At 26.3% G+C, this 25,529-nt stretch overlaps 14 protein-coding genes across 14 annotated transcripts in view, besides 31 other annotated features; 6 read left to right on the forward strand and 8 right to left on the reverse strand.

Moving 5' to 3' along the window:
• EDI_145840 (uncharacterized protein) overlaps positions 1 to 738 on the forward strand; it is a gene marked incomplete at both ends in the record, with an annotated part of 1,182 nt that extends 444 nt beyond the window's left edge. Inside the window, one exon of the mRNA XM_001733508.1 lies at positions 1 to 738. This exon is cut by the window's left edge and continues 444 nt beyond it. Coding sequence (XP_001733560.1) covers positions 1 to 738 — 738 coding nt within the window.
• Positions 739 to 1,457: 719 nt separating this feature from the next.
• On the reverse strand, positions 1,458 to 2,627 carry EDI_145950 (galactokinase, putative; the record flags this gene model as incomplete). The annotated part of the gene is made up of 1 exon (XM_001741576.1): positions 1,458 to 2,627. The coding sequence occupies one exon, from the start codon at positions 2,625 to 2,627 to the stop codon at positions 1,458 to 1,460; it is 1,170 nt and encodes a 389-aa protein (XP_001741628.1).
• A 336-nt stretch (positions 2,628 to 2,963) lies between these two features.
• Positions 2,964 to 3,989, forward strand: EDI_145960 (aldose 1-epimerase, putative; the record flags this gene model as incomplete). Its single annotated transcript, XM_001741577.1, has 1 exon — positions 2,964 to 3,989. The coding sequence occupies one exon, from the start codon at positions 2,964 to 2,966 to the stop codon at positions 3,987 to 3,989; it is 1,026 nt and encodes a 341-aa protein (XP_001741629.1).
• A 419-nt stretch (positions 3,990 to 4,408) lies between these two features.
• Positions 4,409 to 4,504: a sequence feature (AT_rich).
• Positions 4,505 to 4,530: 26 nt separating this feature from the next.
• On the forward strand, positions 4,531 to 7,065 carry EDI_145970 (uncharacterized protein; the record flags this gene model as incomplete). Its single annotated transcript, XM_001741578.1, has 1 exon — positions 4,531 to 7,065. The coding sequence occupies one exon, from the start codon at positions 4,531 to 4,533 to the stop codon at positions 7,063 to 7,065; it is 2,535 nt and encodes an 844-aa protein (XP_001741630.1).
• Positions 5,371 to 5,411: a sequence feature (AT_rich).
• Positions 5,463 to 5,494: a sequence feature (AT_rich).
• Positions 7,004 to 7,142: a sequence feature (AT_rich).
• An 83-nt stretch (positions 7,143 to 7,225) lies between these two features.
• Positions 7,226 to 7,264: a sequence feature (AT_rich).
• A 49-nt stretch (positions 7,265 to 7,313) lies between these two features.
• EDI_145980 (calcium-dependent protein kinase, putative) lies at positions 7,314 to 9,383 on the reverse strand (the record flags this gene model as incomplete). The annotated part of the gene is made up of 2 exons (XM_001741579.1): positions 7,314 to 7,514; positions 7,584 to 9,383. The coding sequence occupies 2 exons, from the start codon at positions 9,381 to 9,383 to the stop codon at positions 7,314 to 7,316; spliced, it is 2,001 nt and encodes a 666-aa protein (XP_001741631.1).
• Positions 8,233 to 8,260: a sequence feature (AT_rich).
• Positions 9,384 to 9,584: 201 nt separating the features above from the next.
• Positions 9,585 to 9,654: a sequence feature (AT_rich).
• Positions 9,655 to 9,713: 59 nt separating this feature from the next.
• On the reverse strand, positions 9,714 to 12,257 carry EDI_145990 (uncharacterized protein; the record flags this gene model as incomplete). The annotated part of the gene is made up of 1 exon (XM_001741580.1): positions 9,714 to 12,257. One exon carries the CDS (start codon positions 12,255 to 12,257, stop codon positions 9,714 to 9,716), a length of 2,544 nt encoding a protein of 847 aa, XP_001741632.1.
• Positions 10,173 to 10,289: a microsatellite.
• Positions 12,258 to 12,310: 53 nt separating the features above from the next.
• Positions 12,311 to 12,421: a microsatellite.
• Positions 12,422 to 12,565: 144 nt separating this feature from the next.
• Positions 12,566 to 12,631: a sequence feature (AT_rich).
• On the reverse strand, positions 12,627 to 13,913 carry EDI_146000 (uncharacterized protein; the record flags this gene model as incomplete). The annotated part of the gene is made up of 1 exon (XM_001741581.1): positions 12,627 to 13,913. One exon carries the CDS (start codon positions 13,911 to 13,913, stop codon positions 12,627 to 12,629), a length of 1,287 nt encoding a protein of 428 aa, XP_001741633.1.
• A 44-nt stretch (positions 13,914 to 13,957) lies between these two features.
• Positions 13,958 to 14,125: a sequence feature (AT_rich).
• A 48-nt stretch (positions 14,126 to 14,173) lies between these two features.
• EDI_146010 (uncharacterized protein) lies at positions 14,174 to 14,926 on the forward strand (the record flags this gene model as incomplete). Its single annotated transcript, XM_001741582.1, has 1 exon — positions 14,174 to 14,926. One exon carries the CDS (start codon positions 14,174 to 14,176, stop codon positions 14,924 to 14,926), a length of 753 nt encoding a protein of 250 aa, XP_001741634.1.
• A 21-nt stretch (positions 14,927 to 14,947) lies between these two features.
• Positions 14,948 to 14,987: a sequence feature (AT_rich).
• Positions 14,988 to 15,024: 37 nt separating this feature from the next.
• Positions 15,025 to 15,081: a microsatellite.
• Positions 15,082 to 15,300: 219 nt separating this feature from the next.
• EDI_146020 (actin binding protein, putative) lies at positions 15,301 to 17,070 on the forward strand (the record flags this gene model as incomplete). Its single annotated transcript, XM_001741583.1, has 1 exon — positions 15,301 to 17,070. One exon carries the CDS (start codon positions 15,301 to 15,303, stop codon positions 17,068 to 17,070), a length of 1,770 nt encoding a protein of 589 aa, XP_001741635.1.
• Positions 17,071 to 17,129: 59 nt separating this feature from the next.
• Positions 17,130 to 17,173: a sequence feature (AT_rich).
• Positions 17,174 to 17,199: 26 nt separating this feature from the next.
• Positions 17,200 to 17,291: a microsatellite.
• Positions 17,292 to 17,484: 193 nt separating this feature from the next.
• On the forward strand, positions 17,485 to 18,492 carry EDI_146030 (uncharacterized protein; the record flags this gene model as incomplete). Its single annotated transcript, XM_001741584.1, has 1 exon — positions 17,485 to 18,492. One exon carries the CDS (start codon positions 17,485 to 17,487, stop codon positions 18,490 to 18,492), a length of 1,008 nt encoding a protein of 335 aa, XP_001741636.1.
• Positions 18,081 to 18,134: a microsatellite.
• Positions 18,479 to 18,572: a sequence feature (AT_rich).
• A 33-nt stretch (positions 18,573 to 18,605) lies between these two features.
• Positions 18,606 to 19,372, reverse strand: EDI_146040 (uncharacterized protein; the record flags this gene model as incomplete). Its single annotated transcript, XM_001741585.1, has 3 exons — positions 18,606 to 19,016; positions 19,094 to 19,186; positions 19,292 to 19,372. 3 exons carry the CDS (start codon positions 19,370 to 19,372, stop codon positions 18,606 to 18,608), a joined length of 585 nt encoding a protein of 194 aa, XP_001741637.1.
• Positions 19,024 to 19,080: a sequence feature (AT_rich).
• Positions 19,219 to 19,244: a sequence feature (AT_rich).
• A 26-nt stretch (positions 19,373 to 19,398) lies between the features above and the next one.
• Positions 19,399 to 19,434: a sequence feature (AT_rich).
• Positions 19,435 to 19,649: 215 nt separating this feature from the next.
• Positions 19,650 to 19,672: a sequence feature (AT_rich).
• Positions 19,673 to 19,852: 180 nt separating this feature from the next.
• Positions 19,853 to 19,897: a sequence feature (AT_rich).
• A 701-nt stretch (positions 19,898 to 20,598) lies between these two features.
• Positions 20,599 to 20,640: a sequence feature (AT_rich).
• Positions 20,641 to 21,021: 381 nt separating this feature from the next.
• Positions 21,022 to 21,080: a microsatellite.
• Positions 21,043 to 21,663, reverse strand: EDI_146050 (uncharacterized protein; the record flags this gene model as incomplete). Its single annotated transcript, XM_001741586.1, has 1 exon — positions 21,043 to 21,663. One exon carries the CDS (start codon positions 21,661 to 21,663, stop codon positions 21,043 to 21,045), a length of 621 nt encoding a protein of 206 aa, XP_001741638.1.
• Positions 21,664 to 21,995: 332 nt separating this feature from the next.
• Positions 21,996 to 22,025: a sequence feature (AT_rich).
• A 297-nt stretch (positions 22,026 to 22,322) lies between these two features.
• Positions 22,323 to 22,372: a sequence feature (AT_rich).
• A 54-nt stretch (positions 22,373 to 22,426) lies between these two features.
• Positions 22,427 to 22,461: a sequence feature (AT_rich).
• A 127-nt stretch (positions 22,462 to 22,588) lies between these two features.
• Positions 22,589 to 22,634: a microsatellite.
• Positions 22,635 to 22,639: 5 nt separating this feature from the next.
• Positions 22,640 to 22,728: a sequence feature (AT_rich).
• A 124-nt stretch (positions 22,729 to 22,852) lies between these two features.
• On the reverse strand, positions 22,853 to 23,548 carry EDI_146060 (uncharacterized protein; the record flags this gene model as incomplete). Its single annotated transcript, XM_001741587.1, has 1 exon — positions 22,853 to 23,548. The coding sequence occupies one exon, from the start codon at positions 23,546 to 23,548 to the stop codon at positions 22,853 to 22,855; it is 696 nt and encodes a 231-aa protein (XP_001741639.1).
• An 8-nt stretch (positions 23,549 to 23,556) lies between these two features.
• Positions 23,557 to 23,646: a sequence feature (AT_rich).
• Positions 23,646 to 25,433, reverse strand: EDI_146070 (uncharacterized protein; the record flags this gene model as incomplete). Its single annotated transcript, XM_001741588.1, has 1 exon — positions 23,646 to 25,433. One exon carries the CDS (start codon positions 25,431 to 25,433, stop codon positions 23,646 to 23,648), a length of 1,788 nt encoding a protein of 595 aa, XP_001741640.1.
• Positions 25,434 to 25,498: 65 nt separating this feature from the next.
• Positions 25,499 to 25,529: part of a microsatellite that runs on past the window's edge.

The following is a 25,529-nucleotide window of genomic DNA, read 5'->3' on the forward strand; positions in this document are numbered from 1 at the left end:
CTTGTTGCTATTTGTAGATTTAATGAAGAATCAAATTGGTGGGCTTCAGATCATGTTAAAAAATTCAAGTCAACTGTTACTAAAGTAGCATGGTCTCCAGATTCACTTACTGTAGCAGCTGCATCAACTGATTTTAAGGCAAGAATTTTTAATGCTTTTAATAAAACAATAGATCCAAAAGGTTCATACTCTCCATTTTCAGAACAAGAACTTTCATCTCCAAAATGCAAATTAGGTACTTTCTTATTTGAAACTGAAGTTAGTGGATGGGTTCATTCTATTGCTTATACACCATCTGGAACAACTGTTGTTTTTGTTTCTCATGATTCTTCTATTTCATTCATTGAAGCTAATGATGGAAAACCAACTGTTCAAACTATCAAATGTAAAACATTACCATTCTTAGATGTTCTTTGCATTACTGACAATAAAGTTGTTGCTGTTGGACATCATTTCAATCCATGTTTATTTGAACGTGGTGCTGATGGATGGAAGTTTGTAAAAGAACTTGATCAGAAACAAGCACCTAAATCTACTGGAACTATGTCTGCTATGGACCATTTCAAATCTCTTTCATCTAGAGGAACTGCTACAGTTAAGAGTGCTGTAGAAGAAATTACTACTACTCATAAGAACACTGTTACCTGTATTAGACCAATGAAATATGATGATTCATGGAATGTTCTTGAATTTTCAACTTCAGGTATGGATGGTAATATTGCCATTTGGAAAGCTTAATAATTATCGATAAAAATCCATTCATTTTTTTTCTTTTTTTATGGTTAAAACAAGTTGTAGAGTAAAGTACTTGAAATCAATGCAAAGTTCCATACCTTTTATTGGAAGAAAAAACTAGTTAAAATAATTGTTATTGGAAAAACAGTAATTATTTCTAAATTTATATAAAGATGTTAATAAGAATAAAAGTACAATAATGAGTAGTTTACATAGAAACAGTTCTTGAAAATGGAAATAGTAAACTTGACATCAGTATTTGGGACACTGCTGGACAAGAAAAATAACTCTTTGGTTGGTATATTTTTTAAAGCTACAAAGTGATGTCTTATTATTTATGGTATTAATTCTTTTTAATCTTTTGTTGATACAACCTCATAGTATACACGCATGTTTAGCATAATACACACACCAATTTATTGTATTAGTTATAAACAAAAAGGGATTTGTCGCCTTAACTTAAGGTAGTTATGAAAGTGAAGAAAATTTAGTAGGAAATGGGAGCATTGTATTTAACAGTACCAGCAATCGAATGTACAAACATAGACACTCTCACTATATTTAAAAGCTTTAAGACAAAATTAAACCTGAACAGGATCAGAAAATCTTTCCAAATCAAAACACAAAACCAAGGAAATTTTGTTAATAATAAACTAACGAAAACTAGATGTGAAAAAGGAATTGAATTAATTTCTTCTTTTTAGTTGTTTTTAACTAATAAATTAAAAAATCAAATGAGCCCCATCTTCTGGTTGGTTAAGAATGAAACAAAATGGATGAAGATTAAACTTTTCTTTATATGCTTCTAACATCTTTTTATACTCACCGATAGCAGATGGTTTTAGTAATGTAACAGTACATCCACCAAACCCAGCTCCAGTTAATCTAGAACCAAATACCCCATTAATTTTTAAGGCATTGTCAACCAAATAATCTAGTTCCTCACTAGAAACTTCGAATAGATCTCGTAATGACATATGACTTTCTGTCATTAGTTTACCTAATTCTTCAACATTACCAACTTTCATAGCAGCTATGGCTTTCATAACTCTATCATTTTCATTAATAACATGTTTAGCTCTATTACCAACGATTCCAGTAAGAATCTGAACTTCATCAACAGTAAATCCTCTTAAAAATTTTTCATTCTTATGGTAATGTTCATTTAATTGACGTACAGCTTCTTGACATTGTTTGACTCGTTCGTTGTATTGAGATGATTCTAATTTATGAGGAGCATTAGAGTTAGTAATCATAATGAGACAATCTCCAAGAACTACAGGTTCATTAACTGTTTGATGAGTCTTACAATCTAATAACAAAGCAGTATTTTTTTTACATAACCGAGATGCAAATTGGTCCATAATACCACACATAACACCCGTATATTCATGCTCAACATCAACAGCTAATAATCCAAGTTCAACACCAGTCATTTCAATATTCAAAACCTTTAAGAAAGTAATTCCAGTGGCTACTTCAATAGATGCAGAACTACTTAGTCCTGATCCTAAAGGAACATCTCCCATAACACAAACAGAATATTCTTTTGGTTCAGATTGAACTTTGGTAAGTAATTTATCAACAACACCGTAGACATACATAAACCATTTTCCTTTATATTTTTCTAATACCTTCTCTTTACTTTCTCTTTCAACAGATACAAGTTTATTATCTATGGAACTAATAAAATTCATTTTAATAGTGGTTGATGGTTTAGTTGAAACACTGACATAAGTGCCTTGTTTTATAGCAACAGGAAGAACATATCCATCATTATAATCAGTGTGCTCTCCAATAATATTCACTCTTCCAGGTGCAAATCCAACATGCTCAGGTTCAGTACCATAAGTTTTTACATGAAACAATTTAATATCTTCCAATGAAGCCATTAATGTAATTATTCTGTAATTCTATTTTTTTAGTTTTTAAGTTTATATACCCTCTGAAGAGAATAGAAGTTTTCAAGATGAAAAGTCAATGAATAATTAAGAAAAATTATCAGAAACAGTCTTAAAGTATTTATATCTTCAGACAATATTTTAATTTTGCTATGACTATTGAAAAGATATAACTTATTTAAAATCATGAAGAACAATTATATTCTATCTTATTTTTTGATTAATGAAAAATCATAGATTGATATTATTTTAGTTTTGACAAATCTAATGAAGAATTATAAGAACTATTTAAATCTTAGAAATAAAAACAGAAGTATCACTTAAAAAATGACAATTGTTGCTCAAAGAGAAGATTTTTGTAGTACTATTAAAGGAAAAGAAGTAGATTTATATACTTTAACAAATGAATTTTTAACAATTAACCTTACTAATTATGGTTGTCGTCTTATTGATATTATTACTCAAGGAAAGAATGGCCCTGTTAATGTTTTAATAGGTTTTCGTAGTTTAAAAGGAATTATGCAATGTGATAATTGTATGGGAGCTATCATTGGTAGATATGCTAATAGAATTTATAAAGGAGATCTTGTTATTGATGGTCATAAATATCAATTACCAATTAATAACGGAATTAACTGTCTCCATGGAGGAGATGGATTTGACAAAAAAGTATTTACAGTAACAAAAATTACTAAAACAGAAGTAGTATTAGAATTAGATGATAAAGATGGATCTAATAATTTCCCAGGAAATGTTCATGTTGTTATAACCTATGAATTACATGAAAATAATTTAGTTATGACATTTGAAGCAACAACTGATCAAACTACTGTTGTTAATATCACTAACCATTCTTATTTAAATTTAAATGGAGATGGATCTATTGTTCATCATCAACTTCAAATATATAGTGACCAATTCCTTCCTATAACAAATGAAATTGTACCTACTGGAGAAATACGAAAAGTTGAGAATACACCTTTTGATTTTAGAGAGTTTAAAGAAATTGGTAAAGAAATAAATGATGAATATGAACAATTAAAATTAGGAACTGGATATGACCACTCATTTATCATAAATGAAAATGCTCCACATTGTTCATGGGATAAAAACCTTAAACAAATAGCATGTGTTAAGGGAGATCTAAGTGAAATCCAAATGTCAATTTATTCGTCTCAACCTGGTGTTCAATTTTATACATCTAATTTTATGCCTGAAGGATTTAAAACAAGAACAGCTTTTTGTTTAGAAACTCAACACTTTCCTGATTCACCTCATCATCCAGAATTTCCTTCAACCTATTTAAAAAAAGGAGAGCTTTACCATCACGTTTGTGTTTATCAATTCCAGTAAACAATCAATAAAAATGGTTTAAATTACTAATTTATTGCTTTAATATTTCAAGTTCATGTTCAAGTTCTTTTATTTCTGTAGTTTTTTGATTTATTTCTTCTTCTTTAGATTTTAATTTTTCCCGAAGTTCTTTATTTTCAGTATTTAGTTTTTGTTTGTATTGATTAATCACATTAATAACAGATTCAATCTCATCAATTTTATTCTCTAATTTTTCTACAAATGCAAATACCTCATCTTGGTACTGAAGTGGTGTGATTGGTCCTAAGGACATTTTAAAGAATTAAAAGTTTTTAAAATGATGTTTAATTTTACTCTTTTTTTTGTTATTTTAAAAATAACGTACTGAACAAATGATTAAGAGAAAGGTATTAAAGGATTATTTAAATGATACTTGATATAAAGTTATCTACAAAAACTAATAATAAAAGAATTTATTTTTTATAATGAATAGAACAAAAAAAATAAAATAGTAAAAATTAATATATTTTAAAACTATTTAAATACAATTAAAACATCTTTAAAGAAGAAAAAGTATTTCATGAACATTCTAATTCTTTTATTCATTTATAATGTTTTAAGTTCCTGTGAACTAAAATATAAGTTAATTGATAAGCTTGATGCCTATGAAGTGTTCTGTCCATTTCCACAGTTTTGCCAAGGAAATATAACAATTCCATCGGAACATCCAGAAAATCATAAACCAATAATAAGAATTGGTTCAAATGCTTTTAAAAATTCGTTAATAACAAAAATAGAAATTCCTAATTCTATAATAGAAATAGGCAATTATTCTTTTTACGAGTGTAAAGAATTAACAGAATTAAGTCTTCCAAATTCAGTTCAAATAATTGGTGATCAAGCTTTTTATTCATGTAAAAACATAGCCCAAATTATTCTTCCAAATTCAGTTGTTTCAATTGGAAGTTTTGTTTTTGGGTCATGTAGTGGATTAAATACAGTTCAATTATCAGAGTCATTAACTTCTTTATCAGGCCATTGTTTTGCTGATACACATCTTATTTCAATTAATCTTCCTCCAAAGATTAATACAATTAATGAATATGCATTTTCTGGATGTACTAATTTGAAAAATATAACATTTAATTCATCTCCAATTATTAAGAAATATGCACTACATACATATTCTTCAACGACAATAATTAATATGTTTGGATTATATGATTTTGATGAAACATCATGTTCAAATATTAGTTTTGATAATTTAAAAAATGAAACAATTTATGTTACTCCAAGTTATCAAAATAATACTTTTTGTGGAAAAAATATTAGTATTATTAATGAACAAGTAGAATATCTTTGTAAAGAAGAAGAACAAAATAAATGTAAAGAGTATTATTTAATGATAACTTCACAAGACTTTTATAGAAATAATATAAATATTTGTTTTTTAATAAATAACAAACAAATGAAATTCATTTATGAAGATTCACAATATTATTTTGTTGATTGTTTTAATTTAAATAATAAAACTATATATTATTCTTATTCTATTGTAACTGACATTGCTTTTAAAGTTCGTTATTCGTCTTCTTTAAATAGTATAGTTGAATTAATTAAAATTATTCCATCATATTGTTCATCATCAAATACACAATACATATTAAATCAATTTGGAATTTCAAAACATCAATACTCAGATAATTTATGTTCTTCTGGAGACAGTATTATTGAAGTATATTCAAATGGTGATATAATTGATAATGAAATAGCTATTATTACACCATTAAATTTAAAATCTCATTACATTGGGACAAGTTCAATGTATCATTCTTTACCAATAACAAAACCAATATTATCTTCTTCAAATAAATATATTTTTGAATTAATTTCTGATTCGAATGCAAGACAATATGAATATAAAAATGATCATTTATACACTTTTAAATCTAAAATTTCAACTTTCTCTCCATCAAATTCATTAATAACTATTGCTTACGGAAATGAATGCATTTCTCAATTTAATTGTACTAAAGATACTACTAAAAACCAATTTATTTTTACAACTTCTTGTGTTGATTATAATGCTTTTAGAACAATTGGTGATCAAATTCAATTAGTTAAATATTCGAATAAAAACTGTTTTAAAGATGCATTTGAAATAGAATACTTACCTTCAATTAATGGTATTATTTTAATTGATAATCAATATTATTTTATTGAAGTCATAAAGAAAGATAGTTCTGCAGAAATAGTATATGGAGTATATTCAAATTCTTATATTAGAACATTATCTAATATTTGTATCCAAATAGGTGAAGCTTCTTCTTTTAAATATGTTTATGGCTTTTTTGATATCACAGAATCAAAACTTTATTATAAAACTTTATATTCTAATTCAACTCAATGTAATGGTTCTTTTACTTATCAAATTATTGATAATTTCCAATTATATGTTCCTCAAATTATAACAAAAGGTAAGATTGGTTATTCTTTAAGTTCTGATTTAAAATGTACATTAGAAGGAATTGAAAAAGGATATCTTACTAAATATTTCAATATTGAGCAATGTGTTTTTAATAATATTAAGTATCTTATTATAAAAGATCAATTAGTTGAATATCATTATTCAAATTGTTATAAAGATGAAGGTAAAAAATTAGTACAAACATATTCACTTAATAAATGTAATGAAGTCAATGAATATATCCAAGAATATGTAGGGTTCATTATTACTTTTAATTGTTCTTCTAAATTTACAACTGGTTGTTTAACTTGTGACTCAATAGAATGTTTGTCTTGTTCAAATGATTTATTCTTAAAAGATAACAAATGTCAAAATTGTTCAGATATGTATGGATTAGATTGTGTCTCATGTAACATTAATACATGTCTTAAATGTAAAACAAGTAAACTTATTAATGGTAAATGTGTCATTGATAATTCAAGTATTTCTCCTGATACTACAAATGATAGTAATAATATTACTAAAATTATTTGCATTTCTCTTGGTGTTATTGGTTCTTTCATTTTAATTACTTGTACCATTTTACTTATTATTAAAATTAGAAATAAAAAGAAAAATACTTTTACTTCCTTTAATAAATTAAAATAAATCTTTTCTGAATAATTTATTATTTTAACATTATTCTTTCATTTGATTTTTCATATATATAAACAAAAAATTAAATTGTATAAACTAACATCTCTTTGAATGGTTTTGAATTGAACAGAAGTTTTTTTCTTGATATGTCTAAATTTTATTGAAGACTTGCTATTTAATTTTTTCTATTAAAAAGTTATTTTTAAAATAAGTGAATCACAAAAAAAGAGAGGTGTTATAAAAAAAAAAAAGAAATAAACTTAGTAAAATTTAGTTGAGATTGAATCAAACACAATACCAAAATGAGTAGAGACACAATAAACATCTTTTTTTAAGGAGGAAGGTATTTCACAATTTTCAAATTTTAAATTTTCAGGCATTTCAATTGGATCAGTGATTGTTCCTTTTATAAATTCTAAGAATGAACTCAAACAATCTTCAGTTATTCTTAAACTAGAAATCTATGAAATAAATTATTTTCATATTCCTAATTACATGATTATAAAAGAAACAAAACACAATTAACAAACTATTACATTTCTTCCTTTGCATGAATTTAATGCTTCTGTCCAATCATCATCAAATATCTCATCTTTAGACTTAAAACATTGTATAATCTTATCAAAATCGTCATTATCATCATCTTCTTCCATATCAAATTCATTTCGTTGATGTCGAACTCTTGGTGTACTAGCTTTTATTTTTTGAGCATTAATAAGTACTTGAGGTGGTGGTAATAAAGACTTAACGAAAAACTGATTTATATGAACAAAAACACATTGAAGCTTTTGTGTGATAAATGGATGAACAAATAACTCATCCCATGAAATTCTTTTTTTAACATCAATTTCAAGCATTCGTTGTATGATATTAATAAATTCTTTATTAAATCCATCAGGAAATATTAAATCATTACTAATATTTGAATCAATACAAATCCATAATGAATCTTTATTTTGTATTGGAGGCCATCTTTGACTAACAAGATAATAAAGACATACTCCAAGTGAATACATATCTGCATTAATTGTATAATTTCCTTTTAAATTAACAAAAGATACTTCTGGTGCCATATATTGTGGAGTACCAACACATGATTCAAACAATGATTGTTCAACAACAATTTTACTTAATCCATAATCTGATATTTTAACTACTACATTCCCATTTATTTCTCTCTTTAATAAAAAATTTTCTAATTTTAAATCTCGATGAAATATTTTTTCTCCACGTAATAAATAATGAAGACCTTGTACTAATTGTTTAAATATTTCTAATATTTGATTTTCACTCAATGAATGTTCTTTGCAATATGTTAATAAATCACAATCACATTTTTCCATTACAATGTAATGATAATTTCCTCCATTTAATTCTTCTTCTTCTTCATTTTCTGTTAAAAAGATTGGATATGGAGAAGTAAAATAATCATAAATCTTAACTAAATTAGGATGATTACAAATTCTCATTATTCTACTTTCTCTTAATACATGATTATCATTGGTACTTTTAATTTCTTTTAATGCAACAATCCTTTTTTCTCCAAATAATTCTTGTGCTTCATATACTTTACCAAAATGTCCTTCTCCAATAACTCGAATAAATTTATATTCATGACTTCCTTCATTAGAATAAATCAATAATTTTGATGCTCTAATAAAATTATGATTAATTAATTCTTGGAATGTTATCCTTCTATTTTCATCATAAACTAACATTCTTGATATTAATCCTCTTAGTTCATTATTACTAATATTTGAAAATGTTATTTCTTTGTGTTCCATTAATTCTTTAATAATATCCCCTTTTCTAAATACATGGTCTCCAGTAATTATGAAATATAATATCATTCCTAAACTCCAAATATCTTGTTTCTCATGTCTATTTACTGTTCCCCATTGTAGATCCCATAAAAGTTCTGGTGCTGCAAATGCTAATTTATAATATGGTTGAAATGGTGATATTGAATGAACAAAATTAGATATTTTAATTCTTGGAAGTGGCATACTATCATCATTAGAAAGAAGAATTGTATAAGGAGTTAATGATGATAATATAATTTTACAAGTTGTTCTAATATATTCCAATCCATTTAATAATTGAATTAATGTATATCGTATGAATGAGATAGGGGGTGGTGTAGATAATCCATGAATAAAAGTATACAAATCAAGAAGATCCATATATTCAATATGTGAAGTAACTTGTAACCCATCAATACGTGGTAAATGAACAATAGAATAATATGTAAGTAAATTAGGATGGGAAATTGTAAGTAATAATTTTCTTTCTAATTGAATTCGTTTACATTCTTCTGGATTTTTAATCATATCATCTTTAATTACCACTGGTGTAGGAAAAGATGATGATTGAATATATGTAAGTGTTTGATTTGGGAATACATTACTAAAGGCATTTATCATATATTACCCACTACTAGTTCCAATTTTCGAGATTACTTATCAAAAACAAATCTAAAACCAAAAACTTAGTAAAAAAGATTTCAAAAATTCAATAAACAAAAACGATTGTTTATTTAAAACAAAATTTTTTATTCTTTTTCTTTAAATATTATTTTTTTATTTTCTTTATTTTATTAAACAAACCAAAAATCCTTTTTTCTTATTTTATTAAATGAAAGAAACTCAATTTGCACTTGTTTAATTGACCGTTTGTTTAAATGGTGATCCAGCAATATGTCTTCTGTTCAACTTACAATTAATATGATATTCTCCTTTTTCTGCTGGAAGAGAATATCTAATGAAATATTTTCCTTCTCCAAGATGTTTAACTTTAACTTTTTGTTCTTCAAGCTTACCATTTGGTCCATCAAGTTCAACTGTGAATTTAGCTTTTCCATCAGCTTGGACTTGTCCTCTTCTATTCTTAGCTTGGACAACAAAACAGAAGTTTTCAACTCCTGATTCATCTGCATCAGCGTCTTCTTCAACTTCAAGATGATATGGTGATTTACCTACTTTTTGTTTATTTAATTCTATCTTAACTCTAATCTTACCTGCAGCAGCTCTATAATGAACATCATACGTACCATTTTCATTATCAATAACAGTACATGGAATACTTCCTTGTTGTTTTTGTGCTACCTTCTTTCCTTCAATTTCTTCTTTTGGTTCTTCAACTCCTTCTTCTTTTTCCTTTTCTTCTTCTTTCTTTGGTTCTTCTTCCTCCTTCTTTTCTTCTTTTTCCTTTTCTTCCTCATTTACTTTTTCTTCTTCGTTGTCTCCAGATTCTCCATCATTCAAGAATGCAAACAATTCTTCATCTTCTGCATCGTCATCTTCTTCTTCTGAAGAGGAAGAACTACTTGATTTTTCTCCTTCTTTTTTCTTCTTCTTTTCACTTTCTGTGACTTGATCAATGATAACTTGGAATGGATGTCCTCCAACTAAAACATCTTCTCCTTTAAAGTTCTTAGCATGAATAGTAAAGACATTATCTTCTTGATCATTTGGTCGTTCAATACCTTCTCCATCAACAATACATTTTTTAGCATCAACTCCATCTTTAATTTCTGGATGATAAACTGATCCTTTAATGTCTTTAAATTCTTCTGGATTCTCTGGGTTTTTCAAAAGAACTTGAACATCATAAATACCTGGAACTTTAGCTTTATATTTAACATCATATTTACCATTATGTCTATCAACAACCTTTGCTGTTTGTTTCTTTCCTTCTGGATCTGTAACTTCAACTTTAAATTCATCTCCTCCTTTAGTACATTTCTTTCCTTCTGGTGTGACTCCTTGAATTCTGAAAACTGGTGTTTTATCAATAGTAACTCCTCCTTCAACTCCTGGTCCAAATGCATATGATTCTCCAATACATGCAGTAGATGGATCTTGGAAGACTTTACATTGATATGGATTTCCTTTAATACCTTGATTCAATAATGTAATGAAAACAGTATCAATTCCTGGAACTGGAACATAACTTCCTGTATAAGTACCATCATTATTATCAACAAGTTCATGTGGAATTTCATTACCATCATTAGATCTAATGATGACTTTAAATTTAGCTCCAGTAACTGGCACAGCTGTTCCAACTTTATTTACACAATGAATAGTAAAGTTAACTGGTCCTTTTCCTGCATCACATTTCTCTACACCTTCTCCATCTGCATATGTATTTTCTGGATCTGCTTTAGCTGGTTCAATCATAACAATAGCTGGTGATTGTTTTAATTGTTTATCTTCATATGCAACTTCAACTTTATGTTTTCCTGGTACTTGTGGAACATATGTCATATCATATGTTCCATCCCCATTATCTTTTTGTTCAATTGGAATTTCATTTCCTTCAGGATCAAAAACATGTGCATTCCAAGTAACTCCTCCTTGTGTAATTTGATCTCCTTTACAATTCTTAGCTGTAACAGTAAATTCTTGTGGTACAAGAACTTCTCCTGTTTTAAGTCCAGGTCCTGACATAACACATTTTGATGGATCTGGTGTTCTCATTAATTCTGCTTCACGTGCAAGTCTTTCAGCTTCTCCTAATCTCTTTTCTTTTTCAGCTTCATAATGTCTGAAATAAGAAACATATGCCATAACAGATAATTCATCAGGTTCTGGAAGTGCCATATCTTCTGCTGCAATAATAGCTGGAATTTCCATTTTATCTTCTGCAATACTTAATCCGTATTGAATTCTTTCTTCTCCTTCTCCTTTTGAAGCTGAATCAGCCAAATCAATAAAATCTGGTTCAAGAGCATGAATTAATTCATTTAATACATCCCCTGTATTCCAATCATTTGAAAAGTTTTTAATTTTTCTTGATGTTAATTTAGAGTTAACCCATTCAAGTAATGCATTCTTTGATGCATCCATTTTATTTTGAGCAATTTGGTATTTAAGAATAAGTGTCCAAAGAAGTCCAAGAATAAGTGTCAAATTTCCATCAACAATATTTTGAGCATCAATATTAACTAATTTAACTCCGTCAGCTTTAATGAAATTTAATGCTTGTTCTGTATTTTCTAATTTAGCTACTCTCATCTTTGGTTTCTTGTTATATCTGAATTGTACTTTTTGTTTTCTTAAAGCTTCAAATAATGATATTAAGATTAATCCATCATTTAAATCTGTCTCAACATCATTTATAACATATGCTCCACTTAATTGGACATTTGCCCATTTAGTAAATGTTTTCTTTTGGGTAAGAACCCATTGTGGTTGGGACATTATTTTTTGTTTGACCAACTTTTAAGATTCAGATATTATATAGTTCTCTCACCTTTTCTTTTCCTTTTTTAGCTTTTTTATTTCCTTCAACTCATTTTAGTTTTTGTTTTCATTTTATTTTGGTTTTTGTATCTCATTATTCTTTCTTTAACTCTTTATTTTATAAGTTCTTTAGCGTTGAGAAATCATTTAGAGTTTTCAATCCAACTTTAGTTTTTATGATCGAAGGAAAATGATTTTAAAGTTCTTCGTTTTGATTTTAGTTCTAATAAAAAAACAAATAAATTTTTCCTGTTATAAATACAAACAAATTAAAAAATATATATATTTACGTTATATAAAACAAAAATAAAAAAGAAATGAATTAAATTATTCGAATACAATTATATCTTTAAGCATAGCTTCTGAAGTACCCATGAATAACATTTCATTTAATTGTGTTGGTTCATTAAAACAAGAGTCTATATTTCCAATAGAAACACAAAAAGGAGAAAGAAGCCTAAAATAGAAAACAGAATTAATAGCAAATGACCATAAAGCACCATCAGGTATTAAAGTAAGATGGACTTGTTGTTTTGGACGAATAAAAGTATATGGAACATTATTATTGTTTCTTAAGGTAAATAAACAAATTGATTGGTTAGATTCAACTAAACCATTAGGTAAATAAATTCCGAAGACATTATGATAATAATCTAAAAATATGAATATTTTTTCATCACTTGACTTTAATGAATCAATACTTTCATCTGTACTTCTTATTTTTGTAATTTTCCATTCTGCTCTTCCAATATCATTAAATAACTTTGTGATAATTTCTGCTGGTATTTCAAAATTAAAGAAAAAAGTTATTGCTTTTGATTTTGCTTCATTCACATTAATATTATAATATTCAATTAATTTGACCATATTTTTTGATGATGGACCTTTTTCTTGAAGATATTTACCAATTCCAATTTCTACTTCATTTTTATATTCTTTTGTTTTATCTAATGTTATCATAGTTTCACACATAAAATCATTTAATTCTCCTAATTTCATTTGTGTTATATAATACATTTTTAATCGTTGTAATGAATCATTTAATGACATTCCACAATAATGTTCTGTAAATAGTTCTGCTGTTTGTCTCCAATTATTAATTAATACATCCAATCCAACATTTTGTGCAACTGTATCAAAAGCAACAATTACTCTTCTATCACTGTCGTGTTTAATAATTACATTTGCAATATCAACATCTCCAAAAAAACAATTTCTAATCCACATGTTTGATGTTAATGCTTCATTTTCCAGTAGTGTATATTTTAAAGTATCTTGTAACGAAACTTCACATAACCTTAATTCTTTTGCAATTTTTTCTCTTTTTTCTTGACTACAATCTTCTAAGATTTGATGATGATTTCTTGAATGAATATATTTAATCAAAATTGATAATCTCTCAAATGGCATGATATCTATTTGACAACTTTTTAATCTTATTAATTTGTCTTGTGTTGTTGGTAACATTATAAATTTCCCTAATATTGTATTTCCACAAAATGGTGATATTAATTCTATATACATAGTACTAATAGTCTGTCCTTCACATTTTAGTTGAACCATTCCTGGTTTAGTGTCTTTACGTCGTTTAATTTGGAAATCACTAAAATCCATTGACATTGAACTCCATTTCACTGTTCCTTTTTTTTTCAAGTTTCTTTTTAAATAAAAAAATAGAAAATAATAAAAAAAAGGTTATTAAAGAAAACATTTTTTTAAATAAATTTTTTTATTATTTTCGTAAAAAGTTTTTTATTAATTTTTGTGATTTAATTTTTTCTTGTAATTTATTATAAAATATTATTATTTTACTAATTTAAAAATAAGAAAAAGAGTTCATTATTTTTTATTTTGGATAAGTACTAATTGAAAGAATGGAAAATGAAATAAATGATTGTCCTATAGGAAGAGCATCATTTATGAGAATGAAAAAGCGTCAAAGTAGAGATGAAGAAGCTTCATTTTCAAATGCATATTTGTTTTTCTTATTAAGTGAATGTGGAGCATCAGCATCATTAAAATATACAAAAGGGGCACAAAAAACAGTAAAGTTATATGTAGTAGATACAATAACAATTGATGGTAAATTACTTACATCACAGACAATAAGAGAAAAAGGAAGAGAATTATTAATTGAAAAGAAATGGCCAATTGGAAATATAAAGTTTGAGACAATGAGTTTAAAACAACAAAAACGTTCAGGAGAAGCAGAGACGTGTAATGGATATCTTAAAATTCTTATGGAAAGAAAATTTGTTCCAGAATTTAAACAAACAAAGTCAAGTAAAAAAACAGTAAAAATGTTACGAATTACTAAATTAAAAACTCCATTAGGTAAATGTTATAATAAAGATTTGTTAAGAAAAGTTGGTATTAAATTCGATGAAGTAGTTCAAAAAGGATTTAAAGGCTATAAAACTTTAAATTTGAATAAATTATTTGTACAAGAAATTTGTCAAATGAGTTTAAATGAAATTGAAAATCCACAACAACATGAATTTATGAATAAAGATTTTGTTTGGTATTTTGACGACCACGACATATTTATCAAAACTCCAACAATGATTCAACGATATGTTTCATTTGATACTATTCCAATCCTTCATTTTTCATCTCTCAGTAATTAATTGTTGATTTTGTTTTTCTTCAATTTTTTTTTAAGATTAATTATTAATTATTTATATTAATGGCTTTTCTTTTTTATTCACTTAAAATACCATTCATATTTTTCCTTCTATCTTAACTTTCTTAATTTATCTTTCTTTTCTTGCTTTCTTTCTCTAAGATTTCCTTTTCATGAAAACAAAAAAGAACTGGATACTTTCAAAATCATATACGAATTTGACACGACCACAAGGTAAAACTTAAAATTACTAAAGAACTTAAAATTATTTAACGTGAAAAACAAAGAAGCTAAAAATATATTTTCAAGCTTAAACGAAAAGGAGTCTTAAGATTGATGATTTAAGAGATTATAATCTGAACTTATATTTCAAAACTCATGACTGAAGAACAAGTACAACCACAAATCAACCCAGAAGAACCACAAGTTAATCCAGACGAACCACCTAATTTCAATATTGAATCAGAGGCTGATGTTGAACCATTAGTTCTTCAATTAAAAGCTTTTCTTGAAAAACATGACCTTGATGTTTCCGTTAAGTTTAAACCAAAGAAGATGAGAGGATCAACTTCCTTGGTTGATGGAGATGGACTTAAAACAGGAGAAGTTAATATTCCAGCAGACTTTAAAATCACTGGTAAAGATAATAATGGTAAAGATCTTGGACATGGTGGAGATGATGTAAAAGTTAAAGTAATTGACCCACAAGGAAATGAAGTTCCATGTGAAGTCAAAGATAATGGTGATGGAACTTATGATGTTGGTTATACTCCAGTTGTTCCAGGAATGCACAAAATTGAAGTTGTTGTTAATGATGAACCAGTAGAAAATACTCCAGTTGATGTACTTGTCTTTGATGAAATTCCTGATGCTCTTAATTGTACTGCTGAAGGAGAAGGATTAGAAAATGCAGAAACAAAAACACCAGCACCATTTAAGATTGTTACAAGAAATAGAGCAGGTGAACAACTTAAGAAAGGAGGACAAAAATTCAATGTTACAGTTCAAGGACCAACTATTGCTGCTGAAGTTACTGTTAAAGATAATGAAGATGGTACCTATGATGTTGAATATGTTGCTAAAGAACCAGGAAAACATCATATTGATGTTCAAGTTGAAACACCAGTTACTCCATCAGAAGGAGAAAAGATTAATCCAGATAATAAAGAAATGAAAAGTATTAAAAATATGCCAATTGATCTTGAAGTTAAACTTAATCATGAAGATGCTGATCCAGCACAATGTTGGGCTGAAGGACCAGGAGTTGAAGGAGGATGCAAGACTTGTGATATGGCAGAATTTATTATTCATGCTGTCAATCCAAGTGGAGAACCATGTACTCTTGAAACAGTTCCATTTGATGTTTGTGTAACAGATCCAGATGATGAAGAACTTGAAACTAAAATTGAAAAGAAAGATGATGGTACATATCATGCAGAATATAAACCAACTAAACCAGGCAAATATAATGTTGAAGTTATTTTAAGAAATCCAGAAGTTCCATCTAACTTTGAACATATTAAAGGATCACCATTTACACCAGAAATTCTTCCAGGTATTACTGCTGGTAATTGTGTTGTTAGTGGACCAGGTGTAGATGGAGGAGAAGAACTTGATGATTGTAATGATGCAGAATTTGTTATTACAGCTAAAGATTATAATGGAGATCCTATTAAAGAAGGAGGAGCTAAATTTGATATTAAAGTTCATGATCCAAATGGAGATGATTTAGAATGTGAATGTGTTGATAACAACGATGGTACTTATAGTTGTAAATATGCACCAGAATTCCCAGGTGATTATACAGTTGATATTAAACTTAATGGTGATAAAGTTGGTAAAGCACCATATGAAGTTTGTGTTGGAGAAGGAGTTGATAATCAAAAATCAGGAGTTGATTGCTTCCAATTTACTATTCTTGCTAAAAGTAAAAGAGGAGGACCTGTTAAACCAGGTAATGCTAAATTCTCAGTTAAAATTATCCATGAAAATGGAACAGAAATTCCACAAGAAAATATTGATATCAAAAATTTAAAAGAAGCTAAATACAGAGTTACTTATAAAGTTTCAGAACACGGTGATTATACAATTCATTGCTTATTGAATAATAGAGACATTAAGGGATCACCATGGGTTCAACAATGCTAAAACAAGAAAGAAAAATCTTCTTTAGTTTAAATTGACCGTTCATTTTTCTGTTTTGTATGATATTTTTTTTAATTAATTTTATATATAACATTAATTAAAAATAGTTTAACAAAGAAATTGAACTTAATTAAAAAGAAAAAGAGAAAAAAACAACCCTAAAAGTCAGAAAAGAGAAAATGAAAAGGAGAGAAAAGAAGTGAGAAGATATGAAAATAATAAGAGTCACAGTAAAACAAATTAAAGAAGGAGTTGTAATGAAATAAGTATAAACCAAAGTGTAGGTGGTAGTAATAAAAAGATAATAAAGAGAAAAATACCTTCTTTTTAGAAAGAAAGATAAAAATGTGAAAGAAAATACTTAAAGGGTTTTAAAGGGTTGTTAAAGAGGGTTGACTAAAAAAATTAAATTATTAGATGGAAGAAGAAAAACAAGTTGATACCACTACTGTGCAATCTAGCACACCTCCAATGTCTCCACAACACTCTCACTCAATAACACCATCAGCGTCTCCAAAAGAGAATAAAGTTTCAACACCACTTTCTCCTGATAGAGAAGATGGTGGTGTTACAACACCAACACCTAGTAAGAAAGAAGAAGAAACAAAACCAAAAAAGAGTTCAAATGAGAGTGTTACTGTTATAGATAAAGATGTTGAACAAAATAAATGGAATAATTGGTCAGTAGTATGGGTTAAACAAAAAGGATATCCATGGTGGCCAGCTAAAATTATAATAATGGATAAATTAAATGAAAAAAAAAAGAGACAATTAGAGAAATTAATAGAATTTAAAAAGGATAAAAAGTATTTAGTTAAATATATTACAAATGGATATCAATTTGGTTGGGTAAATGACAGTCAAATTAAACCATTCAAAGAAGAGTTTATGAATGTTATTACTGAGAGAATGTTAGGAAAAAAAGATATTGTTGAATCCATAAATAAAGCAATTGAAATAGCAAATGATAAAATTTCAGAAAATGATATTGATAAATTCCATAAAGCTGTTATAAAAAAAGAAAAACAAATGGAAGAAGAAGAAAAGAAAAAAGAAAAAATGAGAAATTGTGATATTGGATTTATGGTTGTTAGTGACCCGATGATTGAAATAACTAAAATTGAAGGAATTGTTGAAAAAAATATTGAAAATAATAATAGCTCTCTTCAAAAATTAAAAAATTGGAAAGAAATGGAGTATTGTCAAATTGTTGAAGAATTAAATAAATTAATGAAAGAACCAATTATGATTCATGAAATAATTAATCCAATAAATAAAGTTGGAGAATTATTAAATTCAATTTGTCAAAGTACTAATATCGAAATTTCAGTATTAGCAGAAAGAGTATTAGAAAGAATTAAAAAAGAATTAAAATATGCAATTGTATCAGGTGAATATCAACGCTGTAAAGAAATTTTTAATTAGAAACATTCATTTAAATAAAAGATATATTTTTTTTATAAAAGAATTATTAAAAATTTATTTTAAAAGAAAAAAAAATAAAACAGAGAAATAATTAATTATCAATAGTAAAAGAATTATTGATTCTTACAACCTTGTTTCTTTGAACTTTTTTCTTTTTTATTTTTCTTAGTTAATTTAATTCCTGTTTCAGATGCATATTCTTGAACAATTGTTGAAAGAGCTTTTTTAATTCCTTCCGGATCACTAATTGTTGTTTTAAAGAATAAAACTTTAGGATATTTCTCTAAGAAACTTTTAAGAAGTTCTTCATTGTTATTATGTTGAATGTCTATTTTATTTAAAATAATTACTGTTAACTTAACGTCATCAGCACTCCACATTGGACTTTCAAAAAGAGTACGACAATAATCAACATCGTCATTATCTTCATCAGCTGACATTACAAAAATTTGAATTGGTCCTGATTTATTATGGGTTTCCATTGTTACTGAGTTATCTTCAATATTTTCTGCCGCAACATCATACTAGTAGATATTAATTTATATTTTGATTTATTTTTTAATTATAAAATAATAATAACAATATTTTGATTTTGACAAACGATTTGTAGTTTTAGTGTTGTTTTTCCTATTGGATAATCAACTTCAACCTTGCGAGGTTCGTGATGGTCATAACTTGAAGGCTGTGGAGTGTCCTATATAATGGTTATTTTTTACTCTTTTCTTCTTAAATAATTTTTAAATTATTTAAATCTCCTTTTTATTGTCTTTTAAAAACTAATATAAATTTATTTACAAACGCTCCATACATTTACAATCGTTGATTTACCAACTTTTTCTTTTCCCCACATAACAATACCAATTGGAATAACTTCTGTCATTTTTTTGAAATGTAATAATTTGTTAGATTTTTTATTGTTTTTTATTTTTAGATTTTTTTTTTCGATTGTGGAAGTTAGTTCTTATTAATTTTATTACTTCCTATTACTTTACTCTTTCATTGTTATTTTTCTTCATTATTAATTTCATTATGGAAAATTCTTTTAAATTTAAAATATTACAATCACAGAGGTTAATTTGGTTCAAATCTATCATTTAAGAGATAATTTCTTGAATCAATTAATTATATTACATGATAGTTTAACTCTGCTGTGTAACTTATTAATATTAAAATAAAATAACCTCATAAATACTTATGTTTTATAGAAATTACTACAAGTAGAAACGCATTCATTAATAATAATACCTTAAAAAAGATATGGAAGAATTAGTAAAAACTGAGAAACTACAAAACAGTAAATAAAAGAATATAAATTAGAATTAAGTTTTTGAAATACTGAAGAAAAATTAAAAATGAGTTGAAAAAAAATATAAGATAGTTAAATAGATAAATATTATAATTAATTCTAAAACGTTTATTAAGAATTTTTTTATCTTTAGACTCAATATAAAATTATGATCAAGGAAGGAAAATTAATTTTAAATAGATTAGGAAGGATTAAATATAATCTGATATAATCTATTTCTTAAATTATATAAAGAGGATATCATTGATTTTCTAATAAAAATCCAATTATAAAACATAAGTAAAAATTAAATTACTAACTAAGTAAAATATTTCTAGATACCATACCTTCTATTGATTATTGAGTTACTTATCTAGTTTATTGTGTTGTCGTTAAAACAAATGAAATAAGATTTTAATTAAATGGTGTAATGTTATTAAACAAAAGGAAAAAGGTTCATCAATTTTCAAAAACTAACTAGTGTTAAGAAGATTCATTCAACTAAAGTTTTATTCTATTAAGTATCTAACAAGACCACCGTTATCCTAAATAAAAATCAAACTCATCATTTTTGTATAATAATTGTTTATATTGTTCTTCTTGTACTTTAAAGATATAATTTCAATACATAAACAAATGTTATTCTAAAGATAACAAATATAAGAAGATGTATATAAAGGATTATTTAAAGTGTGAAATTTGTCATAAAAATGTTCTAATCTTTTGAAAAAGTTTTATACAAATCATTTGTACTAGTACATATTTATATGATTATGTTTTTCATATTAATTTATAAAGAAAAGATCAATAAAGTAAGTGTGTATTTATATTGATTGTATTTTAAATGTAATAAATTTAATTAACTTGGTTGAATAAAGTTAATTTATCCCCTGATTATGTTTAGAAATAATTTTTATATAATGTTCTCAGGAAAAAATAACCCAGACAATAAATTATATGTAACACAAATATTTTAAAAGAGTTCAAAAGGAAGTAAAATTGATTTAAATGGAATTTAAGAAACAAGTGATAGAAATTCTTCAATGAGATATTTTTTAAAGTTAATGAAACTCTTTTTTTTTAAACAATAATGTTGAGGAAGAATACGTAAAAACTATAATTAAAAGTATGTTTAGAGGTATTCTGGATTATACGATTCACAGTAAAAATAAGTTTTGTTCAATTTAAATACAAAAAGAAAGAAAATACAATTATCACTCTATGAAAAGAATAGACAATAATTTAAAATAATAATAAATTAAAGTTTAAAAGAAGAATGAAAGAAGAATAATAATAGAAATAACTGTTGTTGATGTTACTCCACATTGGAACATGATACCATCATCACAAACGTCACACTTCCATTGGGGTATACGTTCAACTATTTCTTTACTTTTGCATTTATTATTTTGATAAACAGTTTCCCACATATATCCATTTTGTTCTTGGGAATTGCAATAATAATTTTTACCCTCATTGCATAAATAACATTTACCTGTATAATATGCCCTAAATGTGTTATCACGATGCGTACAACTCTCATCATCATCTACTACACTATGGAATCCAATATGTTTTGGTGGCTTTTTTATCTCAACAGAACAATCTGTTGAGGACTCACAATATCTTTTCAATGACTCATCATTAATATCTAATGTTTGTTCTTCATTATTTCCAGAACATGAAGGTGAGTTGTGATATAACCTAATTGTAATTTTATCACCATCATGAGTAAAATAAGATGATGAATTCACTCCATAATAATAACACAAATTAAACTCTATTAATGTAAATCCAACGGTATCACCATCATAGTTTGTTAATGCAGTAAAAACTAATGAATCTTTAGCCAAAGAAACAACAACGAGAAGTAAAAAATATAGCATATTCTTTTGATTTATTAATTATTAGTTAATCCCTTTAAATACTACAATTTTTAATTCCATCATTTAACCTATTTTTACTTAATCCATGGTTTTAGTTATTTTTTTTAATCCTTCCAACATTAAACACATTCTTTTAATGATTTATTTATATCTTTATTCATCAAATTTGTCTCAATCCTTTCTTTTTCTGTTTTATTCATTAACTCTTTTTATAATTTTATTAGACTTCCAAAATTAATTGTATTCGCACAAACCTATATTTATAAAGAGTATTTTAGTGTCATGAGTATATCAAAATTATTTCTTTTACAAAATAGTTATAATAAATGGGGTTATTTTAATAATTTTTGTATTATTTTAATCCTACATTGTTCTCTCAAATTTAATCTTCTACTGAAAGAAATTATTATTATTTTGAAATATAAACATGGTTCTTAACAAATATTCAATAAGACCTAATAATTTAAACATTTTAACTTAGATTTCTTATGATGTCTGTTAGTAAAAAAATAGCTCAAATCAATCTCCACGTTCATATAGTATTTATATTAAAAACAGAGATAATGTTTTAATAAACTTCTTTGATGTTCTTCTTTAAAAAATAATGTTTCGTGTTTTATACACTACTTCTATATTCTCTTTATACAAAACCTAGAAAGATTTATTCTTAAATAAAAATTAATAATACCAATAAATCAAATAAATATTACAAAAAGAATAATCAATACGTTCAAATATTTTTTATCTTTGTTAGTGTTTTGTCTAATTTTAAAATTGAATGTTTATATTATTTTTTAACCAAATATTATTTCAAACGCAAATAAAAATAGAAAAGAATAGGAAAATGAAAATATAAAAAATTTCATGAAGGCATTAATTAGTAAATATCACTTCTGTTAAATCATTGTAAAAAAATTGTTAGTTTAAAATAAACAAAAAAATAATGAATAAAAATAAAAACTAAATTAAAATGTTCTTAAAATAATATTAAAATAAAAAAATGAATAATAAATTCTATTATGATTATAACAAACTACTTCATGTTAAAATTTATTATAAATATTTCATCAAACAAACATTCTTTCTTGAAAATATTCTAGAATTAAAAATTTATTCATAACCAATATGTTATACCAAAGCTAAATGAATAATAACTCTTTTAACAAAGCAAATGCAAAGAATGATTGAATTATATTAATAAATAAAGGAAATATGATATTGACGTTTGAATTAATGATACTATGAAGAACGAATTTTGAAGAGAAGAACCAAGATTTGTTGGATCAAGTAAATAACGACCACAATACCAACGAACAGAAAATATAAAATAATTAAAGAAGAGAGTCAAAGAAATAATAAAAGAGATTATACGAAGTAAAAAAAGTGATAAAAGTATTGATGTGAATATTGGAATAATAGACATCCCAATAACAAATAAAAAATCACGGAAATCACAATCAATTTCAAAGCCTATATGAATCGTTAAATGAATTATTAATGCTTGAGAATTAATAAATATAAGTAAAACTAATACTAATGTACCTAAATGTTCAGGTGAAAATTGATTTGTAATTCCTTGCCATAATCCAACAAATATAACTAATGTAAATCCACTAACTAATGGTGTATATAATTCTGTAGCATATCGTTGATAAGAAGATGGTAAGAAAAAATCATTTGCATCACTTCTAATACACTTTGGTTTCCATGGAGTAGGAAATAACAAAGGAAATAGTACCATAATAATATGTTCAATGACTGAATTAACAGTTACATCAAAATAATATCTCCATTCATCGAACTCAATGTAGTGTTTATATTTATCAGTCTGTTCATTAAAGTGTCCAATGTAAGCTTTACCAAGTGTTTTAATAGGACTATTCATAACCAAACTATTTATTATTAGATTTTCTTAATTTTTTTTAATTTTTATTTTAAATTTAAATGACTTTAAAAAAAATTATGAAATATTAAAAAATAATTCATTCAGTGAATCTCTTTTGATAAGGTTCTGGTCCGATGAATTCAGGGAAATCAGATTGGCTCTTTGTAGATGAATGAATGTATTGATAATCAAATCCTTTTTCTTGATTAGCTACATAAGAACGATCATCCCAAGTGATGTCAAAATGAATTACATCAAAGAATCCTCTGTATTTTTGATTTCTTTCAATATAGCTATAAGGCCAAATATGGAATCCACAATAATCTTCATTATTTTGTAATAAATCCATATACTCTCGTGTTGGCATAAACAAGAATTCAACATAATCAAATGGAACGTCATTAGCACAAAATTCCTTTTGTTGAGTGATATCAGTTTTGTTTACTCTTAACATACAGAAATTAACCAAATTAGGATTATGAATAGATTGTGATTTATGTGTCAAGAAGAATCTTGATCCATCTAAATCTTCTTCACTACATAATTCATTTGTAAATTGATTTAAACATCTAAATTCCATTGGTCTACGATAATTCTTAGCATATTCCATCATAAAAGTATGATTGAAACATGCTGATGAGTCTGGAATATTTTGTCTAATTCCTTGTTTAGTAGGTCCAACAGCCAAATTAACACATGAATCCCAATTTTGAATATTATTGGGATTTGGACATAAAATACGTTCATCCCATTCTGAAATTTCTTGCATTATATATTTTGATGAATGAGATCCTCTATAATAATTTCTAGGTGTTGGTGGTGGAAGTTTATTTGATTTAATATTAAATTTCTTTCTTTGATCTTCTTCTGGGAAAATCCATTGATTAGCATCATAATCATAAACAGCTTCTAACCATGAATTTCTTACAATAAATGCTCCTTTAGTTCCATCTTTATTAACAAAATGATCATTATATCCAACAATATTCATTGCATGTCCTCCTTCACTAGCAGCTTTAATATCTTCAATGAAGAACTCTCCATCTGGATTCATTTCATGTTGTTCAAGGTACATACATTCTTCATTATTACTATTTGGACAATTATCTACATTCTTTACAAATGCTCTTAACATTTCATGTCCAGCAGTTGGGATAGCATATTGTCCAATAATTAATGATGAGTCAAATGCAACAGGTTTATTTGTATCAACTAATAATTTTTTAACATCATAAATATTTCTCTTAGTAGTTATACTAGTAACATTGAATTTTATTGGATTGCTTGCTTGTTTCTTTTCTTTGTCAGCACATTCCCATTGTCCTTCATTTTCTTCTGCATATGGACAAGCACTTTCTGGAAGAACTTTATCATATAAATCAGTGAATGCATATAACCATTCTACATATCCTCCTTCTGTAGAATTATTAATTCCTTCTTTACCTGGACAAGCTTCTGGATGAAGGGCACATTGATTTAAGACATCAATAGCATATGCTTGAGGTGATAATCTAAGATATTCGTTATCTTTAAGGAATCCTTTTCTAATACCATTATCTCTATATGATTGTTCCAAAAGACCAATAGTAGCTAATGCCCAACATGTTCCTCTATTATATTGACAATATCGTGGGAGTTGATAAGGTGTAACAAATGATTTTGGTAATGTAGGTTGTGTTAATCCCTCATCGACATCTTGAACGGCTTTATCCATTATGTTTTGTGCAGATAGTTGATAATTATCAAGTGTAACATATCCTGAAGTAAATATAAAAATAAGTACAAATGCTTGGAAAATAATTAACAATGCAACTAACCCCAATATACATTTTTGTAATGAGGTTGGTGCTTTTTGTTCAGCATGTCCAAGAAGACCAGTTTCCATTAATCAAATTATTTAGTTCTCATGAAAATTTTCAAGATGAGATTCTTTTTCCTTTCTATTGGAATTTTTCTTTTCATATTCTTTTCTTTTCTTTTT

Source organism: Entamoeba dispar, genomic scaffold (assembly GCF_000209125.1).
Source record: "Entamoeba dispar SAW760 scf_1105229463805 genomic scaffold, whole genome shotgun sequence".
Taxonomy (NCBI): Eukaryota; Evosea; order Mastigamoebida; family Endamoebidae; genus Entamoeba; species Entamoeba dispar.